We start from the raw sequence: 19,725 nt of genomic DNA, 5'->3' as shown, positions 1-19,725 counted from the left end.
AGTGAGCACCGGCAGCTGACTCCCTGTGGTCATGGGCAAAGGAAACACGAGGTTCAGCCATGGCCCAGGGCGAAGCTGCCAGAGTTGGGAAGTGGCCATGGCTAGACGGGCTGGGCTGTCTGAGCAGAAGACAGAGCCGTGATGGTACAGCTAGGGAAGGCTGGGGGTGAGTGCCTTGAGCCACGTTGGGGTCTAGAGCAGATGCAGGCCCAGGGAGTTAGGAGCTCCCTCCAGAGCTGTGCCCCCATATAGCAGGGAGGCCAAGGCTGTTGTTGGATCCATGTCCAGGGTCCAGAGGGCCTCCCAGAAAGCCCTGATCAGGGACATTGAAAAGATTGGAAGATGTTAGGGCAGAAGGTAGAGGTGTCCCAGTGTGCCAGGTACTGTTTGACTTGTTGCCACCTCTATCATTGCACTAAGCTATGTAGGTCCAATATGTCCACTGTGATTTTGTGTTCCATGTCCACCCAGTGTAGAGGTTGCTTTGCTTCCAAACCTTTGCCTCTCTACCTTCTCGTCTCTACAGTGAGAACAGCCATATCTAATTGGCAGGATTGTACTCAGGATTAAGTGAGATACTGTCCATGTACACATTTGATAAGCCAGAAAGCCTCATGGCTGTGTGGAGCAACATTGCTCCATGCTCAGTTACAGTATGATCTGAAAGAACTCTGTGTCCAGTCCAGTGCTTTGTTTGCTGGCAAGCACTGGGCCTGCACCCTCACTCTGCCAGTTTATTTATCATGGCCCTTAATCATTGCTGCCTGGGAGGCAGGCTGACCTCACTATTCGCCCACGTCCAGATCACCAAGACAGGTGGCACCTTGGGAAGAGGTCTCTAGGACCACTCTTTGCAAGTTCCTCCATTTATAGGGGGAAGGTTGAGGTTTAAACAGGGCAAAAGGGCTGCCTAGGGTTCTGTGGGGAATTGGAGCCTAGAGCATCAGCATCTTTTTTCCATGCCTTCTGCCCTAGCCCTGAGGCGTGATGAGGCTGGGTGGTAGAAAACTCTGATTACAGCAAACATCAGCTGGACTGGGACCACAGACCATGTGCTTGGGTGTCCCAGTTATGCCCCTTGCCAGCCTACTGACAGCCCAGAAGATGCAGTTCTGTCCTCAGATGTAAGGTGAAAGGTGCTGAGGGACACTCACCTGTCCTGGGCCTTTGGAAGTGGAGAAGCCCCAGAGGTTCCTATGGCATGTATCCCATCTTGCTTCCCTGTCCTGTCTGGAGTTGGAGGACACTGAGACATGCAAGGTGTCCTCCCATTTCCAGACTTAGCTCTTTGTGGTGCTGCTAGAGTGAGTTTTCCCAGCAGGCCCATATTTGGGATTGGACTACACCAGTGGAGTCAACTTGTCCTGGCTTGCAAGAGATTCTGTACATCTGTTCCCAACTCTGAGTTCAGAGACACTGCATTGGTAGCTTGAAGTCAGCCACAATGGGAGTATTTGTACCATGGATGTTGGCAAACACTACAAATCAGGGCATTTTCCCAAAGACTTGGTCATTAAGCATGCATCAGCACACCACTGGATTGCATTCATCTGGGACTCTGGACCTACCCTTTTCTCCTCTGCTACCACCATTCTCATCTCACCTGCTATCTTTCTTGTGGTGCTCATTACAACCAGTCTGACCCAACCTCTGCTACCCTGGCATCCTGCCTGAGGCCTACTGCTGCTTTGACCATCACACTAAACTATGCAGGTTTAGTATGTCTGCTCTGGTTTTGGGTTCCATGAAGACTCAGCATTTGCCTCTATTCCCTTGTTCCTATGTCCTCCTTGCCTGGCATGCCCTTTCTCCTTTAGTTGGCTGAGGCTTCTCCCAGACCATTCCAGGCCATGCTCAGAGACACATCCACCAAACCTAGCAACAAGCTTGTTCACTACTGGTGGGAGTGTGTTCGTTTTGTGTTCTGTCCAAGGCAGGACTTCACAGTAGCTGATACAACTGGGGGCAAATTAAAAGCAGGTGGTGTGAGAGGAGTGAGCAGATTGGTCCAGGATGCAGAGGCAGCTGCCCAGTGTGAAGGCCCATGGGCTCAGGTCACTAGCTCCTCCCTCCTGTGCCTTCCCCTGGAGGTCAACTGGGCTTTCTTGAGTGGCCTCCTGTCTACAGGTGTAGTCCGCTAGCATGATACAGAAAACCTGGGTTTTGTCCCAGCTGACTGCTGTGTGACTTCAATGCACTGGGCCTCAGTTTTCTCATCCCTACAAAGGGTGAAACACCTAAATGGCACTTTATGTCCAAGCACACACTTGATAAACCAGAAAGGTTCATGCTTGTATGAATTGGCATTGCTGTCTGTACAGTTACAGTATCATCTTTTGGCTTTGGCCTCTCAGTCCTTAGGAGTCATAAAACACAATAGCTATCATTATACTGAAGCCGTACTTAAAAGTGCGGCATTGGCCGGGCGCGGTGGCTCACGCCTATAATCCCAGCACTTTGGGAGGCCAAGGCGGGAGGATCACGAGGTCAGGAGATGGAGACCATCCTGGCTAACACGGTGAAACCCCGTCTCTACCAAAAATACAAAAAATTAGCTGGGCGTGGTGGCAGGCGCCTGTAGTCCCAGCTACTCAGGAGGCTGAGGCAGGAGAATGGCGTGAACCCAGGAGGTGGAGCTCGCAGTGAGCCAAGATCGCACCACTGCACTCCAGCCTGGGCGACAGAGCGAGACTCCGTCTCAAAAAAAAAAAAAAAAAAAGTGCGGCATTGTGCTATCTGTATGTATCAATTAGTTATTGCTGTGTAATCAGTTGCCCTAAAATGTAGAGTCTTAACACAATAAGCATTTATTTAACTCAAAAATCTGTGGGTCAGTGATTTAAGCAGGGCTTGGCTGAGCAGTTTTTCTGGTCTCAGCTGGGCTCACTCACATCTGGAGGATGGAGGATGGCTGATCAGTTGGATGCTGGGCGTGACAAGACTGCATGGCCCTCATTAGCCAGAAGGCTTGTCCGACTTGTTCTTATGGCAGAGACCGGTCCGGAAGGTGTGGAAGCACAAAAGGCTTCTCTTTTTTGAGACAGTCTCACTCTGTTGCCCAGGCTGGAGTGCAGTGGCACAATCACAGCTTCCTGCAGCCTTGACCTCTTGGGCTCAAGTGATCCTCCCTCTTCAGTCTCCCAAGCTGAGACTATAGGTCCATATCACCATGCCTAGCTAATTTTCGTATTTTTTGTAGAGATGAGATTTCATTATGTTGCCCAGGCTGGTCTTGAACTCCTGGGATCAAGTGATCCACCTGCCTCAGCCTCCCAAAGTGCTGGGATTACAAGCGTGTGCCACTGCGCACCACTGCACCCGGCCTACAGAAGGCTTCTTGAAGCCAAGGTTTGGCACTGGGATCTTGTCACTTCTGCTGCATTCTATTGGCCAAAATAAATCACAAGGCCAGCCCAAGTTCAAAGGGTGGAGAAGCAGATTCTGCTCTTGAAGGTAGGAGGTGAAAAGTCATATAACAAATGGTGTGGCTATGGGGAAGGGTAGAGAATTGGGGCCATTTTTGTAATCAGTCCACCAAGCATCTTCCATGTATAATCTCATTTAATACCCATAAGAACCTTAGGAAGAAGCTACTATTACCCTCATTTTACAGATGAGAAAATTATTGTACAAAGAGATTGAGTAATTGGTTCCAGCTCCTACAGCTCAAGAATGCCAGGGCTGGGCTGTGAACCCAAGCAGGCTGACTGCAGAGTCAGTGCGCTCACTCTCTCTGCTCTGTCTGCTCCCTTTTCCAGCTGTCAGACCTGGGGATGGAGAGAAAGACGCTCAGAGTTCAAGGAAGGGTGACGAACCTGTGAGAAGATGACTTGGGGTGGGAGGAAGGTTGCTGTGGGCAGTTTGAGGGGGGCTGCCATGGGAGCCCAGCTCCATTCCTCCCAGGGCCAGCCTCGGGGGGGAGGGACCATAATGAGGTCAGTCCCCGTTGCCTCTTTCAGGTTTTCCTCTCTATCCTGCAAAGCCACTAGACAGCTTGAAAGGATGTGATGTTCTGTGTTCCCTGAGCTGACTTAGACCTGAGCATATATGCAGATGCAGCCAGGTGAGAATCAATTCATTGGTTGGCCCCTAGCCTCAAAATGGGGTGGTAAGTGGGCTGGTGAGAGGCCTGTGTACATTCATAAACCAGCTGATTGAAAAGCAATATTTCAGATAAATACAAGCCAGCGATCTATCAGTGGTTGTAATAAAACCCAGGCTTCAGGCTGTGATTTTATTTTGAAATAATAAGAATTGCTTGATTCTTTTTACTTGAGTTACCATGGTAATTCCGGCGTGGAGCAGTGTTATATTGATTTAGAAAGTGGACAGTAATATTTCTTTTGTGTTATTCTGTTTCTAGGCCTTGATTTCTAATTTCCACTTGGAGATTACTTTTATAAATTTCTTAAGTCCTTCCACTTTTTTTTCGTCTCACAGTATAATTTTCCTCTCATACGCCGCTATGTTCTGAGCTTATTGGTTTGCTCTTATTTTAAATTAAACTTGCTGGTTTCAAATATTGAAATGACATCTTTGTCTGTGTCTGTACTTTGGTTTAGCAAAATATTACAGTCTGACGCTTTCTGCTTAATAATTTAGGGGAAGCATTCTGTCGGCCCTCACTGGGTGCTGATAACTTATGACTCAACCAACGCAGGCCTTAAACTCCTGACATTTTAATATTGTGTGGCGGGAGTGGCTGCCCCTCTTCTCTGAGTCTCGGCGGGGAAAAATTCGTGGGGTACCCCAGAAAGGAGTTTTAATAATTCAACTTTGCTGGTTGGCACGATGACTTGATAGAGAGCAGGAGGGAGACCCACTCTTGCCAGACAAGTGGGAGCAGTGCTGGCCTGGGCTCCTACAGTCCTGCTCCATCCTGCGTGTCCTCTCCCCTCGATCTTTAAAAACCCTAATCCTGACGACAGTATCCAGGAAGGACTGTGTGGGGCTACCTGTGGGTGCCACCAGAATGTTCAAACTCTCTGATTCTCAGTTTTCCTATTTGTAAAACAAATAGGAAATGGGCTTTGAGTCACACGGGTTCAAATCCTGCCTCTGCTGCTAAGTCATTCTGATGAGTAAATTCTAATAATAATTCCAAGTAGTAAAATGGGTATGATCACGTTTACCTTTTAGGTCTGTTGAAACTTGAACAGGCAAAGCTTCTGAGAGTCTTGTAGATGACTGGTGCCATTTCCCTGTCCTCCCTGGGGTACTGGTGAGAGCAGGGGAGACAGGGGAAGTGGATGTGCTTTGGAAAGCTTGCCCTGCTCCAGACAGGCCTGGAGTTCCCAGCTTTGGGAGGATTGCTCTTTGGAAAGGATCCACGGCTGTGGCTCCTTGAGGACGTGAGGCAGCTTCTCCCACTTTCCTCGTCTGCCCAGCTGAGGGCAGGGGGCCTGGGTAGGGCAGTGGGAGACAGGGTTCTGTTCTCTGGGCTCCTCTCCTCGAAACACTCCACATCAAGACCTGTGCTCTAGGAGGAAGTTCACAACAACACGGGTTGTCAGGCAGAGAGCTGTCTGCAGGGCCCCCTCTCAATGGCCTGAGGAGAGGACCCTTCTCTGCAGAGTATATATGCCAGTGTGGCAGTGTATTAATTATCTACAGCTGCGTAACACATTCCAACACACATTCCAAAATTAGCAGCTAGAAACAATACCTACTTATTCTCTCGTTGCTGTGGACCAGGAATCTTTACTTGGTTCACTGCTCCGGGATTTCTCTCAGACTGTGATCAAGGTGTGTCACCTGGGGCTGTGGGTTCATCTCAAGATTCATGTGGGGTTGTTTCAAGCTCAGTCATTTGGTGGCTGGCAGAATGCGGTTCCTCACGGGCTGCTGGACTGAGGGCCTCCACACCTTGCTGGCCGTGGTGGCCATGCCGTATGGGCCTCTCCAACGTGGCTGCCTGCTTCCTGAAAGCCATTGAAAGACAGTGTCTGCTTACAAGAAGGAAGTCTGTCTATGAATCACAGATGTGACATTCCATCACCTTTGCTGTGTTTCCTTCCTTGGGAGCAAGCCACTAGGTCCAGCCCACACTCAAGGAAGTGGGGCAGATGATACAAGGGTGTGAGTGCCAGGAGGCAGGATCACTGGGGACCATCTTAGAAGGTGGCCTGCCATGAGAGGCCAGCCTCTGGAATAGCAGCTGCCTCCAGAGAGAATGCCTCACCAGCTCCATTCCCAGGAGGACTCCTGGGTCACCTCATGCCAGGGAAGGGCACAGATGTCTCGGAGTCTTTCATTTCATCTTCACAACACCCTTGGGAGGCTAAGAGGACAAATACTAGCCCCATTTTGCAGAGGACTAGGTTGTGTCCAGAGAGGAAAAGACACTTGGCTGGGATACCCCAGCAAGTTGGCATGTTGAAGAGTTTAGGCAAGAACCAGGCCCCGCCTGCCATGAGCCTGGGGAGGTGGCGGTGAAGACACTCACAGGCCCTCCTTGGCTGTAGCTGTGGGAGGGATGGTGCTGAATATGTGTGGACACACACACATGCTCACACACACACTCACACACATACACACACACGCACACACCCCCACACAAATGCACACTCCCACATACATGCACACACATTACACACCCACCACACACCCCCATACACACCTATACACACATACACACATTCACACACACACACACTTACACACAGGCAGGCACATGCACTCTCACACACACTCACACACACACTCCACACCCCTCCACCCCTCCACACACACCACACACACGTACCACACCCCTATACCCCCCCATACACACCACACGCACACCTACCTGTACAGGCAGACACATGCACTCTCTCTCTCTCTCACACACACACACCCCTGGACCAGCGCTGGGGGCTGCTGGATTTTGTTCTCACAGATGGTCAGTTTTCCAAGGCTGGGAGGGCCCTATAAAGCCGCCCCAGTGGGGTCTATCACCCCAGGGTCTCCCTTCTCAGTCCGCAGGGGTGATACCCGCAGAGGAGGTGAGGGTGGTTCCTTCCTGAGCCAGCCTCCCCGCTGCTGTTGGATTGAGGGCCCCGCTTCTTTCCTGGCTGTTACGGGGCGGTGGAGGCGGCGTTTTTGAGGCAGGCTGGGTAAAGGTAGTGTCGGCAGTTCCTCACGTGGGAGCAGGGTGGAGGAGGCTCTCGTGTGGGCTGGAGCACTCCCATAAACAGGCTGGTGAGCACGGGGCTGGGAGCCAGAACTGCTGCATCCACATCCCAGCTCTGCCACCACCTCACGGTGTGTCCTTAGGCTGGTCCCTTCCCCTTTCTGGGTCTTGGTTTCCCCATTTGCATTCCCAGGGTGGCTGCTGGCTTCATACCTTGTGGTGCCATATATGGAGACGTGACTGTTGGGGAATGGGTGTGGCAGGGCCAGGCCAGCAGAAAGGAACTCCCAGTGAGGTCTCTTTCTCTTTCACTGGACTTCTGGGGTCGGGACACACAGTTTCCCAGGTGAGAGCATCTGTTGCCCTTAGCCCTCCACACTTGGTCTTGTCACACTCGAATCCAGGTGGAAGGCCCTGTCCCCTGCTGTTTCCAGGTAGAGTCTCAATTAGGAGGTAGAGGGGACCCCTGGAGCAGGTTCAAAGCCTGGAGGCCAGTGAGTGGAAGTCATAGCGTAGGGCTGAGAGTACCTCAATTACATCCTTTTATGGCTGGGGAAACTAAGGCACCGAGAAGCGTCTGCTTCCTTTCTCAGCTGAGTGTTTCTGAAATACTTTCTGAGTAGAAATGTCTGTGCCCAGCAGAGGCTGCATCCGACTGGCATGGGGCCTCGGGCTGCGCCCCAGCTCTTTGCCTGTCAGTCAGAGGCTGTCTCTTCCAGGCAGCTGCTCTCCCCCGAGCCAGAAGCTGTTTCCCATCTGTGAGGCATCTTCTTGGCAGGGGCCAGGGCTCCGGGGAGCAGTGGGCAGTGGGCAGGGCTCCCTCAGGCACCTGGTTCCAAGCTGGTACTCCACCCAAATGCAGAGTTCAATGCTTTGACCTGCCTTTGTGCCCTGAGGATGTTTTCATGCTATTCTTTGATCCTCAGAGTGTTTATCAGATCACTGCTAAAATATGCCTTCTACATGAGCATAAGATCTCATTAGTATTATTGAGATATTATTCTCAAAAAAAAAGATCCAGGAAGAAATTAAAATTGGTTGAAATAATTAACACAAAGTAAAACTGGCAACAACTAAGACTGCACCTGGTAAAGTATGTTATTGACTAAAAATTGACAGAAGAATCAAATCTTCCTGACAAAGTTTAGATCTGCAGAAGTTGGCTCAGGAAACATCTTCTGGTAGAAATAATTGCCAGAAAAGAAATCCCGACAGTGGCAAAAACTCTAATTTGTGAGATCTATAGTGAGCCAAAAGCTGATCATAAGCCAATAGTCACCTTCAACAATTTAAATATAATTGATCCCGATGAAAATAATCTCCACAAAAATAAAAAAAAAAGTGGGGAAAGGTGAAGAAATGGTTTAACATGAATGAATAGAAAAGTGATCAAGGAATTAAATTGGCTTCATGAAGCTCATTAAGAGTTACTTTCTTGATGAAAAATCCTCAGTGTTGGTATAATTTTTATCATAATGTAGATGTTAAGGGCTAGCCCCTGCTAGTAGATGCTTAGTAAATATTTGTTGAGCGGATAATGAATGAATGAGTTTACAGGTGAAGGAGGTCAGGAGAGGATTGGAGAGAATCATAAGGATTCCTTTGTCTCAGAGAGAGGACAAGGAACCCCAAGTTCAAGACTGCAGAGGCCATTGTGACTGGAGCTTGGGGCATCATCGGTGAGGCTGCAGGGTGGTCAGGGTTGGCAGCGCTACATTGTGCAGAGGCTTGCAGCCGTGGGTAGGAGTTCCAGTTTCTCCACATCCTTGGGGCACACGTGCAGGTTTGTTACATGTTACATGGGCATACTGCATGATGCTGAGGTTCGGGGTATGACAGATCCTGTCACCCATCAGTGTCTGTTGTTCCCATCTTTATGTCCATGTGTACAACAAGACACCTTTGAATGGCTTTAGGTAGAAGCAAGACTCATGCTCAAATTTACATTTTATTAAGACCATTTGGTTTACTCTGTGGAGAGCAAATGGGAGGGGATAAAACTAGAGGCAGAGAAAGCAGCATATGATGGGGAGGGAGGGGTTCTTTTTCAGCTTTATAGATGGACCTCTCCTCATCCCTCTGGCTTCAGACGGCCCCACACTCCTGTCTGCCTCCCTTCAGTTTCCTCCAGAGCTCGCAGTCTGGGTCTGTGCAGGGTGAGGCAGGTGGGGGTCTGGGTTGGTCAGAGGAGGCAGTTGAGGTCTAGGAGTGAAACTGTGCTGAAGCTGTGGCCTTGGGAATGGGAGCTCATCTGAGGTCTACTGGTGGTCAAGATCCTGGCTGGAGCTGCTCAGCTCCCCGTAGCAGGGCTTGAACTTGTGGCCAGAGCTGGAGTTGAGCTCCAGGGAAGGTAGACCAGAGCCCCTGGCTGCAAGCCTGTCCTTGCCCAGCTTTGTCCCTGAGGCCCTTGCTTGCCCAGCCCAGCTTTGGCCTGAAGGCTTCCCTGACCCTTCACTTCCCCCTCTGCTGCTGTCACGACTGGACCACAATCCTGGCTTTCTAGGCTCTGAGGGAGGGAGCCAAAGACTGTGGGCCTGAGGCAGGTAGGAGGACACTAGGACTGGGAGGCAGCAAGTCTAGACCTATCCAGCCACCCATGGATCAGTCCCTGACTCCTCTGACCTCCTCTGATCTGTCTGTAAAGTGTTTCTTGGCCCTCCCACTCTGGGCCAGTGTTCTTTCTCCCGAATGGCTTTCATGAAAGCTGCTGATTCTGGGAAAGAGGTGTGGCTCACGGTCTCCCTACGCTTACCTATTTCTACTCCAGTCCACCCCCAATTATATTCAACTAAGATCAGTCCAGAGAAGAGCAGAACTTGTCTGAGGCTGCAGAGCACCTCCGTGGAGTCTGGGAACTATGCCTAAGGTCTTGCCTCTGCAATGAGCTGTCCCTCAGGGGAGAGGTCTGTATAGTGGTCTGTCTGTAGACTCAGGTGTCTATGTGGTGCATGGGCACCACTCCTGCCCGGCTGCCCAGGGCCTGGAGACCCCCCAGCCCACTCCATGCTGTCTCAAGGGCACACACTCTTCTCCCTGTGGTCCATACTACCAGGAATCCTGCCCTCCCTTCCATGGCAAAGGCTTTGGACTCACTCTCCCAAGGAGAGAGAACCCCCAAGAGCACCAGCTCAGATACATGCAGATGTGAAATCTTTAGAATTCTTTGAAATTGACGGCAGCGGCATGAGGGCCTGACCACTTGCTGCAGGGGTAGCTGTCTTTTGACTTGGGAGGTAACAAGCATGGACTGTGGTCCTCTGACTGTGAGATCACGGGCAATCTTGCTCTACCACCCACTGCTGTGTGTTATTGGGCAAACCACTTAACTTTTCTGAGCCCTGGTCACATAAGTTAAGACCCAGAACATCCTCCCTGCCCCCTGCACAGAACTCAAATGACAGAAAATGTTTTCATGTGTTTTGCCAGCCAGGCAGCACTGTGCCCACCCGAGGAGGTGTTGGTGAGAACACAGTGGCTACATAAAGGGAAGGGTACTTGCAACATGTACTCCTGCCACCCATTACCTTGAGAAGTCTTCTCATCCCTGGGCCTCATAGAACTTTGGGGGAGAAATTTAGAGAAGTTCAAGGGTAGTTTCCTAAGGGGCAGCTTCCCGAGACAGCATTTCATGTTGAATCCATGTAGACTCAGGGAACTGACCTAATGACTAGAAAATGAGCATGTGTCCACTTGCTTCAAGGCCCGGATAGTCCTTTCAAGTGACCAGACCTGTCCTGTCCCCTCCATAGGGCTCTCTCCATTGTGGGAGGATTGGAGGCTGGTCGCCTCTGCAGAGATGAGGCCTGAGCCGCTGTGACTACTCTCAGTCTATCCCTGCTCATTCCCAACTCTGGGGCAGGCAAATGCCCCTGCCCCAGTGCGGCCCCAGCTCCCCCTGCTGGCCAGGATGCTTCATCTCTTTGGGTCGTCCTCTCAGATTAGCTACAAAGGGTGCTGTCCCTAGTCTGGGCATGGTGCTCTCCCCCTTCAAAGGCAGCCTCATTGCTTTCCTTCCTACCCTCGTGGCCTGGATCTAAGCTGGCACATCCCTGTGCCAGGTGGGGCTCACAGGCCCTGGGAGAGGGCAGCATCCCTTACCCAACCCTGCCTGGGGGAGTCCTCACTATGATGCTATTCATTATGCATGTAGCATTATGCACATACTGTTATGTACTCATGGTGTCCAAGGTAGGACAAGCTCAAGGTCCTGAAAGAGGGACCCCTCTGCCATGGGCATGCTCAGTTTGCAGGTAGGGCATAGTCCTTGAAGGATGCAGAAATTTCAACAAAGAGAGACCTGGGAAGACAAAATGATAATGCAGTTGTGGAAGCAGTTGGGCCAAGGAGAGTGATGGATCCAGTAAGGTTTGAGTTTCCTGGGGAGCAGGGCTGGAAAAGCGGATGGAGTCAGATTTCTGGATGTGGGGGTCTGGGGAAGGAGGTAAGGGGGTGCTCTGGAGCCCTTTCATCCCAGCAGGGGGATGGGGTGACCAGGGCCTGCCCCCTGTGAGGCTGGCCATGGGGCCTCCCAGGTCCCCCCCCCGGCAGCTTCTAGCTGCCACAGGTTATTGCCCCCCCTATGCTGACCCCAGGACTGAATATTTTATGAACTGGTTTCTCCTGTTCTCAAAGGAATATTTATTTGTTTTTGTTTGTTTTGTTTTATAATAGCTTTATTGATTTATCATTTGCATACCACAAAATTAACCTTTTTAAAATATATACTTTAGTGGTTTTTGGTATATTCAGAGTTGTGCAGTCATCACCATTATCTAATTCAAAAACATTTTTATCACCTCAAAAAGAACCTTCAGCCCATTAGCAGTCACTCCCCATTCCTCCCTCCCTGGCAACCACTAAACTACTTTCTGTCTGTATAGCTTTGCCTATTCTGGACATTTCATATAAATGGAATCATGCAATATGTGGTTATTGTATCTGCCTTCTTTCTTGGCATAATGTTTGCAAGGTTCCTTCATGATGTAGCATATGTCAGTACTTCATTTCTTTTTGTGGCCAAATCATATTCCATTGTATGTATATACCATGTTTTATTTATTCATTTGTCAATTGATGGACATTTGGGTTGTTTCTGTTTTTTGGCTGTTGTGAGTAATGCTGCTAGGAACGTTCATGTACAAGTTTTTGTTAAGACCTATATTTTCATTTTTCTTGGGGATATACTTAGGAGGGGAGTTGCTGGGTGATATGGTTTCGATGTTTGTCCCCTCCAAATCTCATGTTGAAATGAGATTCCCAGTGTTGCAGGTGGGGACAGGTGGGAGGTGATTGGATCATGGGGATGGCTCCCTCATGAATGGCTTAGCACTATCCGCTTGGTGATGAGTGAGTTCTTGTTCAGTTCCCTCAAAATCTTGTTGTTTAAAAGAGTGTGGCACCTCCCCCGTCTCCCTTGCTCCCAGTCTCGCCATGTGACTTGCTTTTTCCCCTTCCTCTTCTGTCATGATTGGAAGCTTCCTGAGGACTCACCAGGAGCAGAGGCTGGAACCATGCTTGTACAACCTACAGAACTGTGAGCCAGTTAAACCTCTTTTCTTTACAAATTACCCAGCCTCAGCTATGTCTTTATAGCAACACAAGAAAGATTAACACACTGAGTCATATGAAAACTCTGTGTTTGGGGATATTTGTTTTTAAATTCAAATGAATAGTACATGAGTATTTAGGAGAGAAGCCATCCTTGGTTGTCTGAACTTCCGGAAGGGAGGCTGCCCTTAGCCTGGTACTTCCCCAGTGAGATCCTGGGGTTCATTGGCACTTTGGATAAATCTTTTGCCTGCTGGCTTCAGTTTTCTGATCTATGAAGTGGGGTTAGTACTGATCTTTGCTCACCTCAAGGGCTTCTGTAAATAGCTACTACTTGCCTAGCATATCAAGGATAGCAAAGGACTTCTGCTTGCTTTAGGTACTTTCATTCTATAGCCCTACAAGTTGAATGTTATCGCTCTAGTTTTGCTGATGAGGAAGCTGAAGCTCAGAGAGGCTAAATGACTTGCCGGAGTTCACAATATGGGTCGATGGCAGAGCCTGAACTTGAACCCAGGCTCACCACAGTCCAAGTCCCTGGCCTGAACCCTTGCCTCAGATGTGTCTCTAAGCAAGGCAGGGCCCAGACATGGCCAGTTGTAGGCTCTGAAGCGGAGCATGCTGTAGGAGGGAAAAGGATGCTACGAAAGTCCATTTTGAGCTGTGTGACTTTAGATAAGTTGTTCCACCTCTCTGAGCCTCAGTTTCCCCATCCACAAAATGGAAGCAATAATTACAACTTATAGCACCACAACAAGGACTTGGGAAGATGCTGTACATGAAGTGCCGGGCATGATGCCAGGCACACAGAAGGTAGTTGGTAGAAGGTTATAGGGCACACGAGGAGGGGTGAAGAGGATGCAGGGTACTGTGGAACTGTCGGGGAGAAGTGGCTGGCTTCTGGGCTGGTCAGAGGAGGCTTTAACAAGGAGACCTTGCTTGGGCTGGCCAGGAAGGTGAGCAGAAGGTGGAGAGTCCCCTGGGAAGGCCCAGTGTTTACTGACCTGGTGCCGCTGAAAACCATGAGGGGTTTCCAGGGTTCTCAAGAGATCTCCCATGTTGGGAGTTTGTGGACAGCCTCTGCTGGTGCCCCCAGTCCTTACCCCCAGGCCAGCCTGCAGATGCCTGAGAGGGGGGCTCACATGACTGCCTCAGTTAGCCCGAGTGGTAATAAAACACTTTAAATTTATTGTGACATTTGGATTTAATTAAAAAGTACACACTTAGGGAAGTAGAACATAATGGGGAGAGAGGCAGGGTGGCTTTTCCCCTCCTTTCTTCCCCAAACTAATTAGCGTTGTATTTTAAATTGTTTATGTGCCGCTAATCATCGTAATAAATCATTTATACTGAAAAAGACACACTCGGCTGTGCCCGCCGTGCGGGTTCCGCTCACAGGGCTCTATCGTGAACAAATTGATCTGGAAGTGAATTTATTAACCACTAGGGAAGAAATCATTAGTGCTTTCTCTAAACATTCCCCAGGTACGCTTTATTGCTGCAGTTTATGCTGTAACTAAGAGGAGCATTACCCAGGCCCATGTTGTAATTTCCTTGCAAAGCCAGCAGCTCACTCCCAAGCTGGGGGCTAGGAGGGGCTGGGGAGTCCCTGCCTCCTCTCCTATATGTGATCTGGTGACCCCAGCCTCCTTTCCCGGTGCTCCTTATTCCAGAAAGGGCTCCCTGTGAAGCCCCTGCAGGCCTGAGGCCTTGGTGGCTGCATTCTGTTGTCTCTTACCCACAGGGTGGTTCACACTCATTCATGTTTATGTGTCAGGAGTATGGCTTAAAGTTGGGAGCTAGCCAGGGGTTTGGAAAACTCTGGGGCTGGGGCTGAGGGAGTCAGTGATCTCAAAGAATCTTGTCATAGACCAGCTTCCCCACCCAGAGATGGGGAACACACGCACTGTGAGCTGATGATAGGCTGGGAGGCACAAATGGGGCTCAACAGGGACCCAGGCAGGAGTGGGGGGCTGCAGCCGAAGCTGCCAGGAACATCCTCTGTGGGCTCATGCCTCCAAAGGCCTTCCTACTGTGGGCCTGGGGCCCTTTCTAGGGTTTGGCTAGAGCATTCTGTTCTGGCTTGGTGAGGCCCACTGCCCCGTGCCTCCTTGTCCACCTCACCTGGGTGCAGGGCCCAGATGGTACTTGTACTCCAGACATGGTCTGACAGATGACAGACAGCATGGCTGTCAGCTCCCTGGCGGCAGACTCTGTGCTCTGGATAATGCAGCTTGTGGCCATACCAGCTTGCCCAGCAGCTGGCCCACCCTGCTGACTCTCACACAGGATGACACTTTCCTTTTGCACTTGGGGGCTTCAGACCACTCTCACTTCACAGGGGCTGCACTGCAAGACACTCACAGCAGGATTTCTCCCACCGGGTTTCCAGAAGAGACATTCACTTCTGAACAAGGATCTTCTGCCTGGGAGCCCATGCCTGGTTTAGGATACAGATCCCAAACTGTCTGATTCCAAAGCTTGTATTCTAAACAGCTTCATCTACGGATGCTCCCTGAACCTCCTCAGCCATGCGGGGGGCTGAAGGGAAATCTGGCTCGCGTGGGCCTTGCTTTCAGCGTCTCTCTCTTATCCAGGTCTGCAAAGAAGGGCTGAAGCAACCCCCAGGGCCTCAATAGGAAGCCCCGGGGCAATGCCTCAGGCAGGCATCCCAGAGGCAGTGCTGTCTCAGCCCCAGCCAAAGGGGTTTCCATCCCTGCCGCTCTTGGGGGTGGGGCCTGGATTCTCCCTCTTAACCCCCAGCCCTTCCTCCCCTCACCCAGCCCCGTGGCTAGCAGATGGGCTCTGGCGGCTTCAAGAAGGAAGCAGGACCCGGCAGCTGCCTAGGTCCAGCTTGCCGGGAGGGTCCCCTCTTTGTGCCTGGAGAACACATTTAAAAGTTTGAATTCAAAATTGATTTTGAAGGGCCCTAATCTCCCATCCCCTGGTGCTCATGGTGTGTCTGCAGCTCCTGCCAGACTCTCGTTTTCTGGTTCAGCGCGCTGGTGCTCACGTCCCTGATGCTGTGAAATTGAGACTCGTCTGAGAGTCCATGTCCTCCTCCTCTGTGGAGATTGCAGGCCTCTTGGGAGCCCTGTTTCATTAGATGGGTGACGCGGGCTTTGCGGGTGCCCAGGGAGCAGCTGAGTTGCCGTCAGGGGAACACAGCTTCCAGATGCTCTCCACCGGTCCCCACAGCTGTGCAGCTTCAAGCGGCATCCTGTTAAGGAACATAGGGGCTGGCTCCAGCAGCCCAGGATGGGATGGGGGTTGGTGGAAGCTACAGACTGAGAAAGGCTTGGGCCTGGGGCTTTTCTGTAGCAAACTCCAGGGGTCGCTTCCTCCCACTGGCCCCCAGAGACTCAGACTATGCTGACAGGGAAGAGTAGTCATTTTTGTAAGCCAAAAAGACCCTCAGGTAGGGAGCTGGGGAGGCTAGGTCTGTGCCAGAGGTGACAGCCAGAGCTGCTGGAATTACAGAGATACCCGCTACCCCCTGAGGGCTGAGATGGGTATTTATGTGTAAAGGGAGGCACGCAGTGGAGGCAGGGGCTGGAGGATGCGTTTTTGCTGCTCTTTTATCTAAAGGATAAAGGGTTTATATTTGCATGAGAGCTGTTGTTCCTCAGCTGGAGCCCTGGGGTGGCTTCTCAAAAACCTGGATTGTGGCAGCCATGACCCAGGAGCTGCTGTGGTTGAATCTGCTTTGTTTGTTAGGGCCACATAGCTACAGGTACCTAGGGGGTGTGGCACAGGGGCAGCAACAAGCCTGATTAAGGCTCCATCTCTAGGGGCCCTGCCTATCTGAATTGGCCCACTCTGGCCAGCAGATTCTTGCCAGTAATATCTGGATAGATTCCATTCAGTCTCTTGATGCATGAATTGAGCTGATGGCTAAACAATGACTGCTGTGGGGCTCAACACTGGGAACACAATAGTGGACAAGGCATGTAGGGCCCCAAGAACAGCCTTCATGGGGCTTTTGTTCTTATGAGAGTACCCAATCAATCAGACTTTTTTTTGTTTTGTTTTTTTTTGGAAACTCACAGAAAAGTAAAACAATTACAAATTGTGATGAAAAACTCAGAAGGAAATTACTGAAGTGTGGGGAGCTCATTTAAATAATGAAATAAGGAGGTCAAGAAAGGCTTCTCTGAGGAGATGACATTTAAGCTGAAGCTTGAAGATGAGAAGGAGCCAAGTATATGCAGAGGCAGAGGCAGGGAAGGGTGTTCTGGGAAGGTAATAGCATGTGCAAAGGCCCTGAGGCAGGAAGGAGTCTGGAGTATGGCTGGAGCACAGTGTGGGAGGGGAAGGCAGACACCAGACCACATGAAGATGTTACAGGCTGGATGAAGAGTCTGGATGTTATTCTCAGGCCATTGGATGTTATGGAAGGGTTTCAAGTTGAGCAGTGACCTGCCCTGATTCATCTGGAAGATCTCTCCAGCTGCCGTGTGAAGAATTGGCTGTGGGTACCAGACATCATGCCATGCTGGTAGTGCATCGAGAGACGGTGGTGGCTGTGGAAATGCGAGATGCAGGTGGGATGAGGAGCAAGAGTTGGCAGGGAAAGGGGTGAGGGGGATGGAAGTCTGAGGACGACACTTAGTTTCTGGCCAGAGTGCTGGGTGGATGATAGTGTGGGAGGGAGGAAGTCTGGGGTGAGGGTACAGGGGCCAGGTTTGGGGAAGAAATCAGGAATCCTGCTTTAGACCTGTTGTTTTTGAGCTATGTCTGAGACTTTCTAGAGACAACCAAAGAATGGAAAGAAAATGCCAATACCCATCCTGGAGAAGGAGAACACATTACAGATAACTATGCAATTAACGTAAGCCTCATTCCAAGTGACAAACTCCAGTGAGCACATGCAGCTTCTGATGTTTCTAAATTCCCTCCACTAAAGAACCACAGAAAATTATGTGAGGCTGTGAGAGCAGACTGCATCTACACCTGCTCCAGAATCACTATGCTCCGGAATTACCTCCAGGCCTTCCTGCAAGCTCTCTATGATCTGAGTATTTGTGTCTCCCCAAAATTCTTATATTGAAATCCCAACACCCAATGTGATAGTGTTAGGAGATGGGGCCTTTGGGGGTGATTAGGTCATGAGGGCAGAACCCTCATGAATGGGATTGGTGCCTTCTTAAAAGGGACCACAGAGAACTCCCTTGCCCCTTCTGCCACGTAAGGATGCAGCAAGAAGATGGCCATCTAATGATCCAAGAAGCAACTCTCACCAGACACAGAATCTGTTGGTGCCTTGCTCTCGGACTTCCCAGCCTCCAGAACTGTGAGAAATAAATTTCAATTGTTTATATGCCACCCAGTCTGTGGTATTCTGTTATGGCAGCCTGAACCGACTAAGACAGTCCCCTTAGGCTGTTGCTGTTGCCCCAAACCAGAGTCAGCTTCCCTCAACAAGGAAGATCTGTGGGGGATGTGTGGAAACTCATGTCATGGTGAGTTCAGGCTTTAGATGCAGTATTCCTAAGGATAGGTTATTCTTCACCAAAACGCACTGCAAAAATGCAGCATATGAAGCTTCCCACTTTGTACTCCTGCACAGGAAATGGCCCCTCTGGGGAGCTCTGGGGATCAGCAGCCCAACCTTTCCCTGACAAGGGGTCTTTTATATTCCTGCAAGGAGTGTTTCAGAGCCGTCTTTTGGTAGGGTCCAGATTGGGTCCAAGTGAAAGTTCACTTTCCCCATTGCTTGGGGAAAAGATGACGTGATGCTGCCTCTGGCCCTGGGACACAGCAGGCAGGGTGTGGATGCCTCCTGGCCAGCAGCCTGGATCTGCAGCCTCGCTTTGGCCACTGGTGGCTTTACCCTTGGGCAAGTTGGTGAGTTCTCCGCACTCAGGGTCATGACAAGCATATGTTCCTGGTACAGAGCAGGCACTCAGTAAGGGGTAACATGGTTTACTGTCATCTGGTTGAACATGACTATGGTGGCTGCAGGTGCTGGGGGTGAGACTGGACAGTGCTTCCCTTAGGCCTTCCCTCCTGTGGTGGGCTCTAGCGTGTAGGAGAAGCTTGGCACTTAGAGCAGACAAGCATTGCTGGACTTCACCCTGAACCAGGCCCCTCTCCAGGACTTCTTCAGCTCCAAATGTCTCACCCTGAGCTGGGCCTGTCTCCAGGACCTCTCTGCTCCCCACCCTACCCATCCCCTCCTTCACACACAAGGCCCTGGCTGTTGGTTGAGGCTCCTGCCATCATTATAGCCCTGGGTCTGGAGTCCCCAGCCCAGCCTCCTCCTGAGGACATGTGCCATCTCAAGGCTTCTTTGTCCTTCTCAACGCTGCGATGCAGACATCTTGGCTCTGCTTCTACATGGCCCTCTGCTCCCTTCCCAGCCCTGTGCCCTCTTTTTACTTAGTTTCTGGTCCATGTCCCCTTGCTGGCTCTGCCCAGAAGCCCTTTCAAGATCCCACAGCAGTCATAGCATTTGAAGGACCAATAGATGAGTGGGAAAGTCCTGTGGTCCACCCAGAGACAGTGCCCTGCATGGACAGTCATTCCTCTTGGTTTTAGCCGGGCCCTGATCTAAGTATGTCCCCAGCCCCCACCCCAGCACCATCTGGCATCCAGGCTGCACCGGAGAATCCAGGCTGTGCAGGGAAGCCCTGGGCGTGTGCTGGATGGGAACTTGAACTCTGGATTCTGACAGGCCAGGATTCCAATCTCTGCCCTGCAGCCTCCTAGCTGCATGACCTTGCATGACCTGAAACTTCCCAGGCCACCGTCTTCTCATCTGTGAAATGGGGGTAATCATTTAGTGCATCAGAGTTAATATGAAGATTCATTGAGATAACACTGTAAGATGGTTAGCCCAGCACCTGGCACAGTGACTGCTGAGTAAATGGTGGAGTTTATGAAAGGCATACAGAGCTCTGATGAGGGCATCTACATCTCAGCTCCGTTTTTAAATTGGGTATCACATATATGCAGTTAAATGCTCAAGGCTCAAATGTTCAGCTCAGTGAATTTTTATACAGGTATGCACCCATGTCAACACTCAGATCAAGACATAGGACATTTTCAGTACATTGGGCTCCTTG

At 50.6% G+C, this 19,725-nt stretch overlaps 1 protein-coding gene across 6 annotated transcripts in view; it reads left to right on the top strand.

The window, feature by feature from the left end:
- The window catches only part of LMO1 (LIM domain only 1), a 44,426-nt gene that overhangs the window by 10,278 nt on the left and 14,423 nt on the right, over nucleotides 1-19,725 (top strand). Inside the window, exon 1 of one of the 6 annotated variants that reach the window (XM_063783790.1) lies at nucleotides 3,745-4,063. The exons of the other annotated variants lie outside the window; for them this stretch is intronic. Within the exon in view, the coding sequence (XP_063639860.1) occupies nucleotides 4,048-4,063 (16 nt within the window). The 5' untranslated portion in view covers nucleotides 3,745-4,047. Of the gene's footprint in view, nucleotides 1-3,744; nucleotides 4,064-19,725 lie in introns of those variants that run through there. 6 annotated transcript variants of the gene reach the window in all.

The sequence above is a fragment of the Pan troglodytes genome, chromosome 9 (genome assembly GCF_028858775.2).
Source record: "Pan troglodytes isolate AG18354 chromosome 9, NHGRI_mPanTro3-v2.0_pri, whole genome shotgun sequence".
NCBI lineage: Eukaryota > Metazoa > Chordata > Mammalia > Primates > Hominidae > Pan > Pan troglodytes.
The sequence above is the reverse complement of the archived record's forward strand: the minus strand, read 5'-3'. Positions and strand labels throughout refer to the sequence as shown.